Raw genomic sequence first — 21,429 nt, 5'->3', positions numbered from 1 at the left:
AATTTGTATTTTATTCTTAAGCTAGTTGCTGCTATTTGTTCACTTCACCAGGGACTTTTCTTGACATCTGACTGTCAGATATAGGACTGTCAAGCTAACTGACTTTGTTCAAAACTTTACTTAATTAACTCTGAAAAATCTTTTTCCTAGTTCACATGACATTTTTTGATGTAAATAAATAGATGAATAAATTGCAAAAGAAAAAAGATTTAATTGTTTTACTAACATAAATTTTGATACATTATTATTTTACAATAATGGGATGATTGCTAAAAATGATAAGTAATTTTAGATTATGGCTGCCTGGTTATTTGGTATGGACTCAGCCTAGGACTGTCGTTCAATGGTCATGGTGGTCCATGGTTCAAACGCTGTCATACCCTGTCATCTGGAGAGAGGTTTGGGCTGATTTAATTATCTTGAAAATCTGAAGGAACATGTGAAACATTTAAAACAAAACAGATTAAGTTATCCGTAGGCCTACTTGAATAGTAAGAAAATATTGTCATTCTGTTATTGGAATGAATTATCTAGATCTAGTAATTTAAGGAAATAGATGGCTGGCTGCAGTTGTCTCTATAGTGCCGGGTTCATGTCCTGCCCATTGCCATCCCCCGTTGTCCTGCAGGAGGTTCGGACAAAGAAGTTGATTATCTTCAACTCTGAAGGAACATCCAAAACATTTAACAGACAATAGAAATAGACTATAGATCTATTTATAAGTATTTAAAGATTATCAAAAGTGTTGCAATGCAAATAATATTAAGTCAAAATTGTGGAAAAAACTATTTAAAGCAGGATAATTTTGTTTATAAATCTAGTAGATCTCATTCTATTATATTTATAATCATGTAAAACAACACAGCTATTAATATATAAACATATTATATTATAAAATATAATTTTGAATCAGAGTAACACTATTTGTTCATCTCATTAAGATTTAGATGTAGAGCTAAAATATATTGAAATAAGATTAAAACAAATTAAAAAAAAAACCTAGAGCTTATTAACATTTTCATTTTCGCGATATTTTTACTGTAATAAAGCGAAATTTAATACAATAACATGACTATTTAGCTTAGTGTTTACAGTCTAAAAATAGTCGCTACCAATGGTATTTAGCAGTGACCTCCCCTTTAATAATAAGATAAAGAAAACAAAACTGTGTCATCCAAAACATTGCTAGGTTTTGGTATTAGATTTATTTGTTTGATGTTGTTTACTTGAAATGAGATTATGGATACGATTAAAAAGTACCTAAAAACTATAGGAAAGGGATTTTTCAATAGTCTTTTTGAAAGATCGATAAGGGTGTACATTCAGAAGCACTTGGGGGAATTTTTGCTGAAAAAACTGACGACAGATCAAGTGGATATTGGGCTCGATGGAGGATCACTAGCTAGCCTCTTTTTGAACTGTGAGGTAATAAAAAAAAATTACAGCTGTTCGATGTAAACAAAAACAAATGTCTCATCTTGCATTGTTTATTTATCTCATAATGTTGTCAAGGCAATGCCTGGAAAATATAGTGTTCAATATAAATCTAAAAGTCTATAATTAAAAAAGTAATTGAATATTCTTATCTTTTATAAAATTATATTACTTCATCAAAACGGACTATTATCTATAAATATAATTAGATTAACTTAAAGTTTAAGAGCTAGATCTAGATAGATCTAAAGACTAATGCCAGAAGAGGCTGTTAAAAAGCTGTATTATTATACATAATGTTAATTTAATCATTATCATCCAGATTAATACATTATTAATCATTATGATCATATTACAATCATTTACCGTGGCTTACAGAAATATCTAGATGACCTTTGCCTTTACATTTTAATAAATAGAATTGACACATAGTTATTGATCTAATTAAAATTAAATTGCAAAATAATTCATATATATTCTTCTTCCTTGTTCATATTTTTATGTTGGAGTGTTCAGATGACTAGACCAATAGGCCTATATGAGATTAACTGTGCAGTGGTTTCCAAATCAGGGAGCTCTCCGTATAGTTTTCTTTCTATTGGGGTGTTTTGGGGCCAGTGTCTTGTATGGACCTCATGGTAAAGAGTTTTGTAGGACATGGTCAGCATTCTCTGGTGACACTTTATATGGGCAGATTTCACTGGTTCCAATTGTTGTGTCCGGTCCTGAGTCGAAAGATTAGACGTTGATCTTGTCAGATAGCTTATAATAGGCATCATCTTTCTTGTGATTCAGATGTGATTCCATTTCTCATTTATTTTATTAACTTTTAGTTTCTTCATTTCTTCTGGATAGAGTGCAATGTTTAATTGTGAATTTGTTCTCCCGCTCTTGGCGAGTGTGTCAGCCTTCTCATTTCCTTCTAGTTCTATATGTGCTTGTATCCATTTTTTTTGCGGTTGTTGTTGAGCTTTGTAAGTGCTGTCCTGAGTTGTTTTATTTAGGAGGAATCAGAGTTTTTCAAGCTTTGGAGGATTGTTTTCACATCGGTTAGAAAGACAATCTGACTGTTTGGGGGTACTTGGATGATTTGGTAGCATGGTAGCAGCTAGTTTTAGCGCTTCCCTTTCTGCTCTATGGCTGTCAGAGAGCTCTCCAGTTGCAATGGATTTTTCTAGTTTTTTCTCCACCTGGCCATTCGATGAGTATTCCAGCTCCTCCATTTGTGGTGGCTTAATGAGATGTGCCATTCATGTAAACTCTATGTTGGAATTCATATATAGATCTAGATCTATGCCTAGATTTAGCATATTGACACTAAACTAATGTCAAATATATGTGATAACTTCTACATGGCATATTCCTCCTATCAATTGCTGGTAAAGTTCTGACTAGGGAGCTGCTCAGCAGGCTAGTTTCATTTAGAAGCTTCTGGAAAGTCAATGTGACTTCAGGCAACATAAAGCTTTAGAGGAACAGTAGACATTTTTGCAGTTCATCAATTGCAGGAAAAATGCACAAATGACTGCACCCTTAATGCCTAAGATGAAGCAGATCTCCAAAAGAGTATATCCTTCTTCACCAAGGCTAGCACAAATTTTGTCCTGACTATTAGTATGAAAAAGGTTGAAATTCTGTATCAGCTTTCTCATAGTAATCATGAAAATAGAGATATGACCTTAATATGTCCAGAAACTAGCAAAGGTGAAAAAAATTTTCTACTTTGGAAGAACAATATCCATAAATGCTTGTGGAATTGCTGCCTTTGGTAAAATTTAAGAACAACTCAGCATATATCAGCAAAGTTGAAGGTCTAAAGGGATGTAGTCCTTCCCTCACTTCAGAGTCCTGGAGACATCAAATTTCTGAACTGCTTCCACATTTGCTAAAAAAAAACTTTGAAATCCTACACATGTAACAGATGAATAGTATCCATGCCATGTCAAAAAGTCCCACTGACGGATCCAAAATGGTGCGTGTGCTTGCTCCTTTCAGAACAAAACAATCTCCCGTAGACTCCCCTATGGCTGCTCCATCTTTACGGCCAAATTATATGCATTATATCGCTTGCACTTATGGTTGTTCATTTAATAAGCACTTTCCTGGCACAGTGGTTAGCATATTGACTTGTGGATAATTGAGTCCTGGGTTTGAAATTAAAGTTTACAACTTTTTTTTTTATAAAATACATTTAAAAAAAGCTATCACAGTAACCTTCTCACATGTACACACTTCTTCCCCACTCCACTCCTCTTCCCAACTGAGAAAGGTAAATGCATGAACTTGCATTAAATTGATAGCCATAAACATATTACTAATCACAAAGATTAATTATTGTTGGTCTAGATGTATTACAAATTTTATTACATAACTGATCCAGACTAATTGATTCAATTACACTTCATATAAGCTTGTTTTTTTGTTGTTTTTTTAAAGTATTTTTATATATTTTTTTTTTAATTTTTGAATGAAGGAGAAATATGTTTTATTTATTCCCAAAATATTTAGATAATTACAGAAACAATTTAACATCATTTGAAAATATGCAATCTCCAAACAAATGGAGCACCGGCTGACTAACACAAATACAAACCATCTTGGTCCTTCACTATCCCTGGGGAATTACACATTGTTACATTGTTTTCTTTTTCTTTCTCTGTTTCTTCTGCTTGACAATATACCTTATTGGATATACATTTAACCAAGCCATGGGATTTTTTTTTATGACAGTTGTTTTTTTGTTTTTTTTCCTTAACAATCCTGAAGTAATGATATATATAGTATATGTATATTTATGCCTGCTGCCTTCTCCCCTCAACCTGCAGGTGGTATGGACTAGGAAGTACATTATCTTCAACTTTGAAGGAACATCCAAAACATGTAAAACATTTTACAACATTTATGTCATTGAATAAAGACATTGACAGACCTAGATTTCTTTGGTACTGAATATCTTTAGTCTGCAATGACCTCACCTAGCTCTGTATCCTGCCTTTTAAAAATAGTCTAATTAAACTCTGTTTCAGGCAATCAATGAAAGACTTGAAGGTGTCAATGTGCCATTCACTTTGTTAGAGGGTTACATTGACATTTTGCATTTGAAAATCCCATGGGCTGACATTTCAACAGAATCTATCATTGTGGAAGTTGAAGGACTAATGCTTGTTCTTAAACTGAAAGAAACTGAAATAGGTTAGTTTTTTTTTTTTGTAAGTTTAAATAAATGAATTGTTGTACTCTTTCATTTGAAGGCTTCTTATTTTTTAAAGTGTAAATATTAAAATGAGACTATATAGACATTTAAACAAACTATTAGACTGTTGAATGAGAGTGTGGTTGAGACCACTCTCATGGGATAAAAAGTATTTGGCCAACATAAGCTTGTTTTGTTTATTGTGTCTAGTAAAATTGATTGGAAACTCAAGTACACTATCTTCATCACAACTAAAACCTAGAACTTTGAAACCAAACACTCTACCAATTTGAAAATCTCTTCCTATACATTAAAATTACATTTTCTGGTATTTTCTGAATATATAGGATTTATAAAAAGCTTTGAACAAGCTGGCTGACAGTACCTTGTACATGTGAGAGTCATGCACAATGTGAACATAAAATACTAATTAAAAAACCCACTAAAAATAGAAATCCAGTAGTTATGATAATTTTCTGGATATATAGGATCTATATAAAAAAGTCAAAATTTAAAAAGGGTTTCAGTGTTTTGATTAGGAGGCAGTCAATTGAGTTCTTGGTTCTTTTAATCAATACACTTATATTACATTTTATCATATTACAAGGAGAATCTGTTGTGCTTGTTATATAACACAGTGGTTATATAACACAGTGGTTTCAAATTAATTCCAGTTTGAGTTGTCCTTTCATAACCAAAGCTGTTAATTTCTGTCAAACCTTCATCACATTCAATTGAGGCAAAATAAGTCACTCATTGTGATTTTTCTCAGTGTGGCATATTATTATTCTATTTTTACTAGTTTCAGTCGAATAAGTGGCTTGTATTGTGAATTATAATAATAATAATAATAAAAAGTTCTGATTCAATATGACTTTAGCTTTTTTATCCTTTCCATTTAGTTTTAGAATTTAATTTTAAAATCCATTTATCTGTTTAAAAAAGTCCCATTTAGATCAAGAGATCAGGATTTTTACACTTAGTATAAATGCATGTCTCAAAATCTAGTTATTAGTTAGGAACATTTCACCATGAAGTGAACTGAAGTTATCTTGTTTTAAAATATTATTTTAAATTTGAAAAATAGATTGTGTTCAATAAAATAATTAGTTCCCCCACCCCCTCCCTCCAAAAAAAATGAACTGTTTCTACTAACATTTTGTTTGCTTTCATAATAATTAGATGATGGCATTGATGTTAAATCAATGTTTGAGAGCATGACTGCGTCCATGGTGGAGGAAGTGATGAAAAACAATGTGGCTGTTGAAGACATCACCAAGATATCTGAAGCTGGAAAAGGAGTTTCACCATTTGAAAGTGTGGAGATTATGTCAGAGTTTATATCTTCTAGTAAGTCAACACTATTAGAATGTTTTACTTACAAGTCAACTCTGTTTGAGTTTATATATTCTAAAAATTTAACTCTATATCATCTAGTAGGTCAACTCTTTTATTGTAGTCAACTCTTAGAATTTATATCTTCTAGTAAATCAACTCAAGCAAAGTTTTTATCATCTAGTAAGTTAGCTCTGAGCTTATGTCATCTAGTAAGTCAGCTCTGAGTTTATATCATCTATTAATTCAACTCATTACATATGTTTTCTTAGGAATAATGCTCCCTCCTGAACGTGGTAACATGTTGGTTTTTTTCTGTGCTCATTTGTATACTTTTCAAATGCTTAGTAATGTTGATCTCAAATCAAATCCTTGAAATGAATAATATTCTTTTTTATTTACTATTTAAGTCACTTCAAGAATTCAGGTGAAAATGACCAATGTCATCATAAGGACAGAAAAGTCTCCTGGAGTGTGTGTGGAGCTCACAGTCGAAAAAATAGAATATTTCGACAAGGACTGTGTTCCCTCTAGTATCCCTGGCAGGGAAAAAACTACAACAGGGCAGACAGCTTTAAAAGGATTCACAACCAAAGTTGTAGAGATTAGCAAAGTCACACTGAGTGTTGAGGAGGTGTGGAACAGACCAACGTCACCCAAGGCCCTGGATCCTATCCAGCAGTCTACTATTGTAAGTACAGTAGAAAAAAATCTTAAATGCTGTTTTTTTTTTAGTAATTGGTCATTGTCCCTTATCCTATCCAGAAGTCCACTCAAGTTATCTGAAGACTATATTGTTACGTCTCTCCTACTATCCAGGCTCTCTTCAAACTGCACCACACGACACAACAAACTTAAAGAACCTCACAACTCAGGGCTCCAAAGTATCAGTCAGTTTAATTTAAAATACATTACTGTCAATAAACGTTGAATATTAGAGACTGATTGAATGGTGTAATACTGGGTTCTTGCTTCCTGAAGTACTCTAGACACGTGACAAGACAAACACTATACGACTGACTCAAGTCCGTTCAGCAGACGACATGAAGTTTATTTTACTAAAATAATAATAATATACTGCACTCCTTGTTAGTGCTACAAGTCAAGAAATAATAATCCTATCCGCATAACAGCGGTATCAAAAGTATCAATCACGTCCGCATCTCAGCGGGTAACAATAAGAACAATTACTACTAGTGACACTGGAGCTTCAACTATAGATATCCATTGAAATACGAATAATACCTTAATATTCAATAAGCACATAATGAAATCAACTCTCAAATATTATTAAGCAACAATCACTAGTCCATCGACTTTCATGCTATATGCATATATATACACCAGTCCAGGAAGAAACGTCCAACCTTCCTGTACCGGGAGCAAGACCTTACTGACTTGACTTGACTGAACTCAAAGTCAACTTTTCATTCTACTTCCTGTTTTCTACATCAGGAATTCCACGTGTCTTTTAAACTATTAACATGACGTGAACTTTAGATCATGCAATGTCAACTAAGACTGTGACAATTACAACACTGTACAGTTGGCAACAATATTACACTAACTGTCCAAAAACCTAGCCTTGATCTGCCTGACTTCACACACCATGCTAGTTCTCGTCTCGTATTGGTCACATTGCGAGGTAACGTGAAGTGAAGTGATTCTGACACACTCGCTCTTATATAGTGTCTCTACAAGCCTTCCAGAACCGGATGGAACGTCGCTTGACCACTCAGGTTGATTATATTTGCCGTGACTTGCGTGCGTAATATTTACGACCCAGGTCATTGCCGAACTGGCGTGTACTGTCACTGGTCACAGTTGACCGCTCATCTAGCGCTGGACTGGGGCGATTTGCGTAGGCTAAAAACACACAGTTACGACCATCTGTGTCACCACCAGGGTTATAACAATATTAAGACTGGGATTTTTAATCTCAGGATCTTTGGTGCCTCGGAGTCCACCCAGCTCTAATGGGTACCTGACATTAGTTGGGGAAAAGTAAATGTCGTTGGTCATTGTGCTGGCCACATGACACCCTCGTTAACCATAGACCACAGAAACAGATGTCCTTTTCATCATCTGCCCTGTAGACCACAAGGTCTGAAAAGGGAACTTACTTTTTTTTTTCAAGTTGATGAATATTGAGAATTTTCTTAAAGTACAACTGGAAATACAGAATTTATTTATTTTTATTTATTTTCTTTTATATAACTTGCAATAAGTTGCATGAACCTCTTTTAATGTGTCTTTGAAAGCACAACAGGAAAATTATGCAGTCTGTAAAGATGAATGACAATTTAAGTTTGATTTCCATACCTAATCATCTCTTAACAACTTTGGTTATTTTGTTTGTAGTGCTGCCATTTTCCATCCTGACATTGTAAAGTACTCAAACTATTTTAACATTGTTTTTATTCACTGATTTCCCCACCACTGAGAGGGAACCCCCCCAAGTTGCTGTATCAGATAGGGAATAATAATTTAAATGAGATTATTTTATATAAAACCACAGTATATTGATAAAAGCAGATTGTGCAATTAAAAATCTTAATTCACCATCATATTTCACCATACTTGTAATAATTGCTCTGGCCTCTTATAGTCTTCCAAAAGCATTTCCTTTTGTTTTTAAAATTAAATATAAAATCTTTAAAATATTAAATATAATTTTTTTTTTAAAGTTAAAAAGGATCCTATATAAAATGCAATTTTACTATCATCTTTTTCATCCTCAAATTATGTGCAGCAACTACATCCTCTTATAGTTTTTTGAAATTATACTTATACATATAAACTATCTTCATAGTTTGTGTCACTCAGTATTTTTATGGGATCTAGATCAACTAGGGCTCTCATGAGTATTGTTTAATTTGTATGAGAAGCGTCCATGTTTGCTTGTTTTGTGCTATACCAAGAAATGTGATCCTGGCAGGAGGGGCTTATTATCCTTGGCTGGCTATCCACCTAGGAGAAGGAATCCAAACCTCTGCTGCCTTATGGCAGCTATGATAGCAGTTTGACACATGTCAGTGATGATTTCAGGATCAGTATTGAAGCCAGGCTATGGCTATACCCAATACCTAAACATAGATAAAGACTTTGGGAGTTCACCCTGAGGAAAAATCAGAAGCCTGTGAAACTTATTTTGGACATATCAGCTTTGAGAGAGGGGGGAACTGCTGTGTGGGCAACATTTTTCTGACCATAGCTATTTCCCAAGGCTTCATCACATTTCTATGAGATGAAGTTGCTTTGTGACTGAAGGAGGCCAAAGACTGGTCCTGGACCATTTGCTTTTTTTATCCATGTACCATTAACACATTAATACAGACCTATTACATCACTTAAACATTAACATATAGTTGTCCTGCAGCCTTAAACACTTAAACAGGTAACAAAAATATGTCCCCTAAAGGACTAATTTATCATCAACACTATCTGTAATGGATAATAATGGTTTGATAAGTAGACTATTCATAATTGTAGTCAATGCAATTTAGGGTTGACTTTGTGTGTGACATGTTGTGTGAGTACTAAAGTCCCACAGGCAATGCCTATGAATATATTTCTGACATAAATATATAGGTATATATGACAAATTTTGGATGCATGAAAAATATTTAAGACTTATGTAAAAGAAAAATAAAGGAAGCACTTTTTATAGTAACAATTTTTAATTAAAAACTTTTACAGCCTAGCATTTTTTTTCCCTGGAAACAAGATCTCTTAGTATCTCCTAATGTAACAATCTTTGAATTTCAAAAGATATTCATGAAAACACTATAAAGTCAGTATCATATATTCTCAAAATCTATAAAGTTCCCATGGATATCATCACCTTAATATATAATATATATATTTATATTTTTTTAATTAGTATGGGACATTTGATAATATGATAAAGCATTTATACATTCTAAAGTAACTATTTCTTGAAGCCATTAAAAATATCAGTAATCAAACTTGATATCCTGTGTTGTAATGATGGTCTTGTTTCTATATACTTTTTAAAATTTATTTTCCATTTGTTGTAAATCAAAGGTACTTTAAAATCTTTATTCATTTTTTTTATATTTTTGCTGTATATCTCTCAGGCATTTGACATAGCCATGAGCTCCCCACCCAACTCTGGTAGCTACATGACCAATTCTTGCATGACCCAGTCCATCTACCCAGGAATGACCAGTCAGGACATGGACAGCCTGATGGACACAACAGAGCCTGAAGGGGGTGGAATGATCCCTGTGCTTTCACTGGACAAGACGCAGACCATTACAATTCAGATTAAGAATGATGACCAGCTACCTGGCCCAGCTGTAAGTAAAAAAAAGAAGTTTACATTTATAATAGGACAGTCTTTTGTTCTATAGTTTAGTGTGAAACATCAATTTAATTTTTATTGTGCTTAAAAATAAAAGAATACCAGAAGCCATCATCTAGTGGTCAGACATGCAAAATCATCCTTAGAAATAAATTCTAATAATGTTGTTGTCAGAGCAAAACTTGATTTCTTTGATTTTATCTTTGAATACTTTCTTTAAATCCCATATGATAGATCAGGAAAAGTTCATTGTTTTATTTTATTAAAATTTCTACAAAATCTCAAATTTCTCAATATCACAGTAATTAAATTTCTATTTAAAATTAAATAACAAAATAGAAAAAAAAATTTTTTTTTACAAGTGAAATAATGAAAAGATTTCTTACATTATAAATATGTGTATTGCACAGGTTGATGTGTCTTGGGTCACTGAAAGTTTGCATGTTTTTCTCTCACCAAAACTTCTTGACTTGATCACACAATTTATCAATGCATCTGGTGAGCGATTAATATAAACATCTCCATTTCTGTCAGTATTTTATATTTGGTTTTTCAATTATTGGATGGGGGAAAAAAATTCTCTGTTAAATGTGCTTTACTAGTACTAAGGTACTCTAGATAATGGATAACAACTATTCTAATGAAGAAAATAGTCATTGGTCAATTTATTGGTGATTAATGAAAGTTCTTAGAAATGAAAAATCTATTCAAGGGAGAAAAAATGTTGAGCAAGGCCACAATAAAAAAAAATTCAATGTAGAATCAAAGCCTTTCAAAAAGATACTTTTTTTTTTAATCCAATGAACATTAAGAATCCAAGAAAACTTCCAAGTCTATTCCAATGACACAAGAAGACTATCAAGTGTGCAACAGGCTGCAGGAAGCAGAAGAACCACCCCAGAGACACAGTCATTTGTTTAGTGTGCCTGAACTTTCAATAGAGAAACACTTGGAAGTCATGCGTGGTGCTACCGCAGGTAATTAACAAAACTTCCTTTAAAAACAGCAGGTTATATAATTTTTTTTGTTTTTGAACTCATGCATAACAATAATAACATCAGAGATTTGAGATCTTGTTTTTTTGTAGCTGCTTATCTTTTTATAATGGCAGCTAAGACACCATGGAGATATACAGGGTGCGTCAAAAAATTTTATACACACTTTGAACTGTCGTAGACAATTTATTTCCCGTTCTACAATGCTAAATTTCTGGACATGGAAAGCTTAATGTCCAATTTAAAAAATACTTTTGATTACTGTGAGTAATGTTCAAATTGGTGGCCTTCAGCATCAATACATTGCTGAGTACGAGTCAACACTGATTCCGTGCATCGTACCAAAGTGTCCACTGAGATTTCTGCGCACACCCCCTGAATCTCATTCCACAGTGTGTCCAGGTTACGTGGTGTATGTTTGTACACCTCATCTTTAACTGTGCCCATAAGAAGAAATCCATCGGCGTGAGGTCTGCAGAGCGTGCAGGAAACTCGATTGGTCCCCTGCGTCCTAACCACTGGCCTGGCACATTGTGATCCAGTTATGCTCGTACTTCCGCTCTTTAAAACTCAAACGCACGTCCACCATGTTGCAGTTACTTCCTTGCCACTGCTGCAACATGTTTAAGAAACATGACATTACTTTCTCACAGAAATTTACCCTTGTAGAACTGGAAATAAATTGTCTATGACAGTTCAAAGTGTGTATACATTTTTTTTACGCACTCTGTATATAATAGCTTCACAGAAGTTTAAAATATATTTTTTAGTAGGTATTACAAATGTATTTACAAGTCAGAGGCTGTGCTTGATGTATATTATCTTGGCCATGTTCTGATGTTTGGTTTGTTTCCTTCATCATTATAGCTTTCAGTCAAAATAAAAAAATTGAGTACTAAGAAATGTTTTCTTACTGGTGTTTCTGATCTAATAAGTGATGCCTGAATGTGTCGACCAATGTTTTGAAATGCTTGATTATGCCACTAGTTCTGGACTAATGCTCTGGTTGAGATTTTCACTGAAATATTGTTGACCAAGTCTATGAGGCTAGCTGTAGATAAAGCATATTTCTTAAGATATATAATGCTAACATTAAACTATGTTTTTGAAAAAAAAAGTCTCAAATTTTGAAGCAATGTAAAAATAAATATTTAAAAAAAAATAAAGGGAGGGTTCCTTTTTTAAAACTTTTACCTAGAGTACCTACACACTTAATGTCAATCTACATAATTATCTTTCCTATTTATATTTTTTTCAAATATCAGTTTTTTAAATAGGCTACTTTTTTTTTTTTTTTTTTTCTAAATTTAAGAATCAGATCAAGCAAAAATCTATTATAAAATATTTCCTTGGACAATAACTTTTTTTTCCCAATCTTCTACTAAAATAAAACAATTTAATCAAAGTATTTCACTCAAGTCTTAGATAAAATTATTTTTCTTTGTTTACAGAAAGCATACTATCAGAGGATGATATGTTTTATTCTGCCTACCCAAGTGGTCGCAAGAGTTCTGTCTCAGTTTTTGATGTCAGTGATAGTGCCTCTGTCAGTACATTTACTGCTGATAGCTCATACAGCAACTTTAATGGTAATGCAATTATTAATTGCCTTTTTTTTAAAATTCTGTTTATTTTACATTTTTGAGAAAAAGATTTAATGGCTTTTTTTTTTTGCAGAAGTTATCCCTTTTGTGAAAAAAACAAATTTTTCAATAATGAAATATTTATAACACCTTGCAAATTGGTGCATTACCTAGGATTTATTTACTTGAAGTCTATTTTTTTTAAATTTTTTCAGTCTTGCATCTTGCCCTTGTATAAAATATGGCTGAATGGGAAGTATGAATGGCAAGACTGAACTTAATTACACTTTTTATATAGTTATCATGTTTTGTTTGGTGTAATGCACAAATTGTAAGACTAATTTCCTTACGTACAATAAAGATTATTATTATTATTATTATTTTTAAACAAGGTTACAAAAGACAGTTTGTGTGGAAACACAAACTAGACAGTTTGTGTGGAAACACAAACTCAAAATCGGCCCCCGAAGAGGTCCACCCAGGCAGGCTTCAATATTTTCAGAAAGAACATCCAAATAAAATTATATCAAAGACAAATGAGAGATAAGAATGGAGAAAGAAGGTTAACAGATCTTGTGTAGTGCCCCAACGGTCCCGCAGATCAAAGCATAGGTGTAAGTGAATGTAAAGTTAGATGTGAACCTGGCCTAACTAGTTCCCCTTTTAGACCTTGTGGTCTATAGGGCAGATGATGTAAAGTTCATCTGTTTTTGTGGCCTACGGTTAGCGAGGGTGTCATGTAGCCAGCACAACGACCAACCGCCTATACTTTTCCCCAACTAATGTCAGGTACCCATTAGAGCTGAGTGGACTCAGAGGCACCCAAAGATTCCAAAGTTCAAAATCCCAGTCTTCACCAGGATTCGAACCTGGGATCCACGGTTCGGAAGCTAAGCGCTTTACCGCTCAGCCACCGCGCCTCCCCTGGCCTAACTGATGTCTTATAATTGATCTAATTGTTTTGAAAAGGCTCAATCTCTTATTCGAATCCTCAAAAAAAAATTCATTAAAAATTTCTGCAATAAAAAAAATGTTCAGAAAAATGGATTACTATTCAATTTAAATTTGGTCTAACTTATAATGCATACTAATTAGCTTTTTCTCTTTAAAAAACTGCTTGCATAACTGATTTTAAAAATTAGATTTTTCGCTTTAAGAAAAAAAAAAAGTAGCCGTTGCATCAGAACTTTTAATGGTCTAAAATATTGTGATGTCGGAATTTCAATATCTTTTCTAGTTTACGAGATCTAAACGGGACGGACGGACAGACAGTCAGACATTTCGCACAAAACTAATAGCGTCTTTTCCCCTTTCGGGGGCCGCTAAAAATTAGGCTAATCATTAACTATTACATTTGAGCTTTCTTAGTCTTAGTACACTTACATAGACAAATGTTCATTTTAAATGCTGAAATTAAATTTATTACACATCTTTCAACATTTTAAAAAATATTTTTTTCATAGCAAGTGAGTTCTCTTACACCAAAAAACATAAAGGTAAGTTGAGTAGGAAAGAAATTTTAAGTTAAGTAAAGGAATCAAACACTTCCTAATATAGATTTTCTTTAAGGATTAACTAATTTACTTTACTGCATGGTGTTTAGTTCCAGAACGCAGCATCAGTCGACACTGGGATGACAACATGGCAGAGACATTAAAAGTCAACATGACCATCCCATTTTTTACTATTTCCATTCTGCTAGAAGACCTTGACCCTGGGAGATTAATTCCTTCTGCTCTGGATGGAGAGTCCACTATTACTACACCTCTGAGCTCTTTGCTGTCAACGCTGACCAACAAGGCAACACTATCTGGTCCTTTTCAGTCTTTCAGTCCATCTAGTCCACCTGAATCTAGTATCAATGATGTACGACTTTCAGAACATGCAGACACTGCCCCAGTTTTTTTCTCAGATAGTGGAATGGACCAGTCTCATATGTCTTTCAAAACTGCTCGCTATGATAGTGATGAGGATGATGAATATCATGACAGTGGTGAATTTTTAGCTTCATCGGTTGATGGCCAAGATATCAAGCAACCTCAAACCAAATCTCAGGCTCTACCAGGAGTTTCAAGATCATCATTTTCTAAAGATCAAAAGGGCTCCCCACCTAAATCCTCGCCAGCATCAACTAATACAAATGAAAATCAGCTGCAACTTGTAGCAGTTGGTCTTTTTGAAGCTTTGTCAAAACTGGATTCACGGAGTCCATTGCACTTGTTACGAGACAAAGTAGCATCAATATTGCCAATAGATCATTTAGGGTAAATATTCCTTTTTTTGTTTGTTTTTATCATTAAGTTTTGAGAAAGCTTATATCAACTCACTCTGTCTGTCTGGTAAAAAATTTGTATATGTTATTTCTTACACAACCAATCTCAGATTAAGCTGAAATTTTGCACAATTATTTCTTTTACCTGCCAACACAAGAATAAAAAAATTAACCAATTAATTAATTAATTATTAGTAATTAAGTTTTTACAATAAACAAAATTTTACTGCAAATACTGATTATATCAGCAAAAAAGGGCAGAAAAAAATGCGATTACTGAAAAACTGTCATTGTTCAATTTTAGCAAAAAGGCCTTGGCTATGTTTTATCACACTCACATCTGCAATATTTTAAGTTTTAATATCACTGCCTGTATGGCAATCTGAACATTAAAAATAATAATAAACTTAATAGAATCCTAATATAGAGATGAAATGAAAGCCTGGGCATTGTCTATGGTCGGATCAATGTCTCTGACAGCTGATGAGACCAAAGGAACGGAATATCCGATACAGTTTGAGATCAGTAGCACCACAGGCTCTGCCAGGCTGTAGCACAGTGTGCACAGAATCCTAAATGCTGCTGATAGTCATTGGCAAAAAAACAAACCCCATTTGGGCAGCTGTTTGAGACAAACATCCCTAAGAAAGCTAAAAAGATTCTAGAAATATAGAATCACCCTTTGGGTCAGGATTTTGTGATTTTACCATCACAAAAGAAATACAAGACACCGATAGCAAAGACAAACAGACACAAAAACTATTTTGTTCCTCTTGCAATCAAATTATTAAATAGAAACAATCTGATATAAATTATGTTCATAGCATATTGAAAAAGCTAAGAGCATGAAATAGCACTAAACAAAAACATATATAGCCTATATATGAAGCATATAAAATATAAACATTTTATTTTAAGTTTCAGACTAGCTAAATTCAGCTACAATGCATCATTCAGTTTGCCATATACCCAGGTCTAATTGGTATTTGTTGGAAAGTTAAGATTGTTTTCTGACATAAGACTTTTGTTAAAAGATGGTCTCAGAAACAAAGACATTTTTCAACATCTACCTCTTAGACTGCACTTTACTGCCCAGAATCTTTTTTTTTTTTAAGTTCTAACCAGTTGATATTCTCTACAGCTTATTAGCAAAGCCAGTCCATATTGCTGTCACTCAAGAAAAGAGGATCTCCAACACCAAGTTGAGTGCTAACATTACATTTGGCAAACTGGAGATAATTGAGTGTTTATTTGACTGTACAAGTAAACCTAGTGATTTTGCTAAAACTGCTCTTCCGAAACTTCCTCAGTATTCTGTGGTAAGTTACTTCTTTTTTTTTTAAAGCAAATAGAATAACAACTCATGAGTAAATAGCTTGATGAGAGTGAAATATTAATAGCACTGTTTGGAAGCGCTTTCTTGTAAATTTTGTTGATGTTTCCTAGTACATAATATAGTTCCGCTATTTTTAAGTAGCAATCTTTAACTATCTCTCATTAAGTATACAGCATGCCAATGAAAGAGTGCCTTAAAACATGAGCTCCTATTGCCTTAGAATGAATTGTTTGTTAATTCCAAATGTGGCTTAGGATAAGAAATTACAGCAGTTTTTATTTTTAAAAACTTTTGTGTAAGAAGAGCTCTTTCTGTCTCAAAATGAAAAAATTCACTTAGCTTATTTTATAGTGAGATCCTTTTTCTATTGTTTTTAATGGAAATTGTTTAACTGAAAGTTCTGATACTAAAGTATATAAGTATATTAAGTAAAGTATATAAAGTATCCCAGAGACAGTGTGGGATGTGTGGCTGAGAGTCTGAAACCATTTGGCTACTGCAAGGGGGTCTTGAGTGTGACACATGACTCAAGCAGAGTTGTGTTTACTGAGTGCCTAAGGGCAGCACGGAAAACCTTCTCCCAGATACCACTGGTAAACAAAAGAGATTGGACCATAATGCACTGAGCATGATAGTTGCACAATATAAAACATATTTAAAGAAATAATTAGTGTTATAAGTTGTTTTTTTTCTCCTAAAGGTACTGAAAGTATACATTTTAATAAAACTAGACATATTTTTCTATTTGTTTATTTTTGGTATTTTAATAAATATGAAGCACAATTATTGCTTTAATACTACTTTGGAATTAAAAAAGATGGCTTTTTAAAACTGTATATCTGAGAGAATGGCTTATGTATGGGGTCTAAGCTAAGCTGCAAAAAATTATTTACATGAAATGGGAGTCATGAATTTATAGCATATATTTTTTAAGTTGTTTTAATTAGCTATATGATTTGCAAACTTTAAAATATATATTTATATAAATAAGATCTAACATTTCAATCAAGTTTTATTTTTAAAAGATCATAATTAAGGATACCTTTCTTTATTGCATACATTGTAATCCTCTACTACGGTTCCCGGTCACTTCATCCCCAGTCATTTCATCCTCGGTCATTTCATCCCCCGGTCACTTCATCCCCCGGTCACTTCATCCCCCAGTCATTTCATCCTCAATTTAATATTTTATATATAAATATGATTATGTAAAATGCTTTCTTTTTGACATTTTATGACATATTACTAATGCGTTTATGGTGTTTCCTCTTCCACTTTGTATTCTTAATGAGAAATCTAATATTATATGGTAAATCTGGATGTGTACTTATGTATAGCGTAATGATGAAAGGCCAAGGTGTGGTGCAAGTAGTGGGAATCTTTTGAGAGATAGAAGTGTGATTAGAATAATTATGACCGTGCCGCTGATAACTTTTCATCAAAGGCCAAGGTGTGGTGCAAGTAGTGGAAATCTTTTGAGAGATAGAAGTGCGATTAGAATAATTATGACCGTGCCGCTGATAACTTATCATCAAAGGCCAAGCTGTGGTGAAAGTATGACCATGTTTCACTTTATTATATTTTTCAATCGCTCTTTCTTGAAAATGGGCGAGTCATTTTTAGCCTTGAAATATTTGTTACAGACTTTGAGAAAGCCACCATGACAACTTTACAAGAGAAGTTTCAGACATGCAGAGTAACGGGATGTTATTTTCACCACTGTCAAGCTGTATTACATAAAGTCAATGAATTGGGCATGAAAAGTGACTATGACGGTTGTAACGAGTTACGTGGCATGGTAAGATGTCTTTCGGCTTTGGCCTATGTACGTGAAGAACACATTAGTGATTCCTTTGAATTACTCGCCAAATCCATGCCACAACACGATCGGATGCCGGAACTGTTATCCTACTTCGAGCATACCTATGTACCTGGTCGCAGACAGCGTGGCAGAGGAGATAACTATGCTTCAGCTTTATTCCCTCCAACTTGGCTCCAAGTACATGGAATAAATACCTGGACATAATCGGTGGTGTTGCGCGAACGAATAATGCTGTGGAGGGTTGGCATCACGCCCTCCAATCTCTATTTTCATGCCACCATCCAACTATGTGGACATTTCTAGATGATCTATGAAAGGATAGTCAGTTGCACAAGGCATCAGTTTTTACAGGCTAGCGCCGGCACTGAAGAACGCCCGAGGAAGAAATATGCAACACTGGCTAAGAGAATAACAAACATTGTTCATCAATATGAATCGATGGATCGTCTTCTGTACTTACAATCGATAGCTTATCTATCTTACTGACGTAGATTAACACAAAAACACTTTTTTTACATTACCTCTTTTTTTACATGCTAAATTTTTATAGTTTTTAATGGCATTTAATTTTAATTTTATTCTAATCTAAAGTGTTACAATTTTGTCATTTAAATAAAAAAGGAATACATTAAATATTGCTCATTTAATGCTTTTTAAAATTAAAATTTGTTAGATAATATGATCAGATGATGAAAATATCAGGGGATGAAATGACCGGGGGATGAACTGACCAGGGGATGAAGTGACCAGGGGATGAAGTGACCGGGGATGAAGTGATCGGGGATGAAATGACCGGGGATGAAGTGACCGGTCACCCTCTACTACTATATTACAAGTTTTAATACCTGGCTATTTTAAGTTTTAATTTGGTATATATATATCAATTTTTCTTTTTAATCTTATTCATTTTTGAAGTAAATCTTTTTTTTTTTTACAAAGCTTATGTTAACTCAACTCAACTCTGTCTGTATGTCTGGGTGGAATCTTGTACATGATATTTCTCCCACTTCCCATTCTCAGATTAAGTTGAAACTTTGCAGATTTATTCATTATTAGTCTATTGCATTGCTTCCTCTTCTTGGTATATTCTGGTTGTCTCATAGCACATAATGAAGTTAAAGCTTGCAAGGCAGTGACAAGTATTGGGTGGCTGTTTAGTGAATTATCATGTGAGGCAGGAAACATGACAATGTAAGAAGCTAGCGACACTACTACTATGGCTACTACATATAACACTTTTTTTTTTCCCTGTATATTTTATTTGAATTTTATTGTTGCGTTAGGTGTTGTATGAATTTTCTTTAGATTGTTGGTGAAATGGAATATAAACAATATTCCACATTTTGGTTAACTGGACAGATCCCGTTCCCAATTAATCTGGATATTCAATGTTCTACTGTATAGACTTTTTAAAACCTCCTCTTTAATAACTATTTGAATAGCTCAGTGACTAACATGTCTGTCTTCCATGATTTATCTTTAAGTAACATGTTTTAATAGCAATTTTACATTTAAAATCTGACATGTTTATACAAAACTCCTTTTTTAGCCTTCCTTTTTATTATTGCAACGCTGTGAACCAGGAAAGATTTTCTTTATGGAATAGGTCAGGTTTTTGTTTTGTACAAGTTTGAAGAGGTTAATTTTCAAAAAAATAATTATTTGACTTGGACTATTCTGATGTTTGTACCCCAAAAGGTTAGCCTAAGTTTGTGATTAATCATTTCATAAGTGCTCTTTTTATTCAAATGTGGTTTTTAAAAATTATCTAAGTTGGTTTCAGGCAAATTGCAATACTCTTTGCTTGAGGATGACTAGCCCATCTCCTTGTTTATAGAGCTGGTGTTCAGTGGTCAGAGTATGTTGATACCCTGGTGGAAACATTTAGTCATAGGTTTTGGATGGCTTAGAAGCCAAAATCATGATGCTATTGTGATATGACACTGTAATGAGTTAAACAACCTGATACAAAAGGTCTACCATTCTGCTCCTCCTAGGGGAATGCCTTCTGTCTCTTGTCATGTGATTAATTGTAAAATGTTTTACATGTTTTGGTTGTTCCTTCTGAGTTGAAGATAATCTATTTCCTAGCCCAAACTTCCGCAGGACAACAGGGAATGGCAGCGGGCAGGGTATGAACCTGGGACCATATGAATGACAGTCCAGTGCGCATACCACATGACTAGGAAGCCATGAAGTGACAGTCCTATAAAATATCTCTGCGTGTAGTCCTGTCTGGGGCATAGGCTAAGACCAATAGTTATAATAGGCCTCAACACTGACATCATGACCTGGGGTGTGGCCATGAGCTATTGGTCTAAACTGCCCATACGTTGCAACATCACAGGTCAGTGTTGAGGCTTTCTATAATGATTGGTATAGGCCGCCAACCAACTTCTTTCAGGCATTTCAATTCAGGGTGAGTCTCTCTTTCCCCACATCTGTTTGACATCTGCTTCCAAATCATGGCTCCATGTATTCCAGGGCTGCCTACTCTTCCTCTATGTTTCCAGGTGAGGGCTTGTATTGTAATGTTGGATGCAGGCTTGTGCAGGATGTGACCTAACCATCTCCAGCATCTCTGAAGGCTGATGCTTTGTTCTGTGCCACAGTTGCTCATTTGAGATCTTGTCTGTGACAGGCATTGATGATTACCGGTACCTGGATTGTTTTCATGGTTGTGATGGTGGTTCCTCCTGGTCTTTGTGACACTAAGAAGTATTGGCTTGACAGTGGTGTTGAAGAGCCTGATCTTGGTGCTTATGAGATGTAGTTTCAACTTTTAAGAAGGACCTTCATGAATGTATGCCATTTTTGCAAGAGGCATTTGCAGCAAGATAGACTCAAAACTTTGTGATATTTCTCAACTTTCTTGTTTCAGATTGAATTTCTCCCTACAGTTTCAATAAGATAGACTCAAAACTTTGTGATATTTCTCAACTTTCTTGTTTCAGATTGAATTTCTCCCTACAGTTTCAATATCAGCCTTCTTGCACTCTATTACTATAAAATGTGTGTTGTAAATACATGAAGAATGAATTTACGAAATAAATAAAGCAGGAAAATATAGAAACTTGAAATCTACTGTAGACTAAGCTGCTAAACAGTGGACTAAGCTACCTAGTAGATAGT

General features: G+C 34.0%; 1 protein-coding gene across 3 annotated transcripts in view; it reads left to right on the top strand.

The window, feature by feature from the left end:
• The first annotated feature begins 1,150 nt into the window (after nucleotides 1-1,150).
• Nucleotides 1,151-21,429, top strand: part of LOC106056924 (autophagy-related protein 2 homolog A-like) — a 75,140-nt gene continuing 54,861 nt past the window's right edge. For 2 of the 3 annotated variants that reach the window (XM_056023766.1, XM_056023765.1), the window contains exons 1-11: nucleotides 1,151-1,425; nucleotides 4,461-4,626; nucleotides 5,810-5,977; nucleotides 6,373-6,653; nucleotides 10,063-10,284; nucleotides 10,700-10,787; nucleotides 11,102-11,266; nucleotides 12,736-12,873; nucleotides 14,331-14,363; nucleotides 14,471-15,131; nucleotides 16,281-16,458. In XM_056023766.1, coding sequence (XP_055879741.1) covers nucleotides 1,240-1,425; nucleotides 4,461-4,626; nucleotides 5,810-5,977; nucleotides 6,373-6,653; nucleotides 10,063-10,284; nucleotides 10,700-10,787; nucleotides 11,102-11,266; nucleotides 12,736-12,873; nucleotides 14,331-14,363; nucleotides 14,471-15,131; nucleotides 16,281-16,458 — 2,286 coding nt within the window. In that variant the 5' untranslated portion in view covers nucleotides 1,151-1,239. Of the gene's footprint in view, nucleotides 1,426-4,460; nucleotides 4,627-5,809; nucleotides 5,978-6,101; nucleotides 6,113-6,372; nucleotides 6,654-10,062; nucleotides 10,285-10,699; nucleotides 10,788-11,101; nucleotides 11,267-12,735; nucleotides 12,874-14,330; nucleotides 14,364-14,470; nucleotides 15,132-16,280; nucleotides 16,459-21,429 lie in introns of those variants that run through there. The other variant, XM_056023767.1, reaches the window with a different exon arrangement.

The sequence above is a fragment of the Biomphalaria glabrata genome, chromosome 3 (assembly GCF_947242115.1).
Source record: "Biomphalaria glabrata chromosome 3, xgBioGlab47.1, whole genome shotgun sequence".
NCBI classification, from domain to species: Eukaryota; Metazoa; Mollusca; class Gastropoda; family Planorbidae; genus Biomphalaria; species Biomphalaria glabrata.
This window is presented reverse-complemented; position numbering and strand designations above follow the sequence as displayed.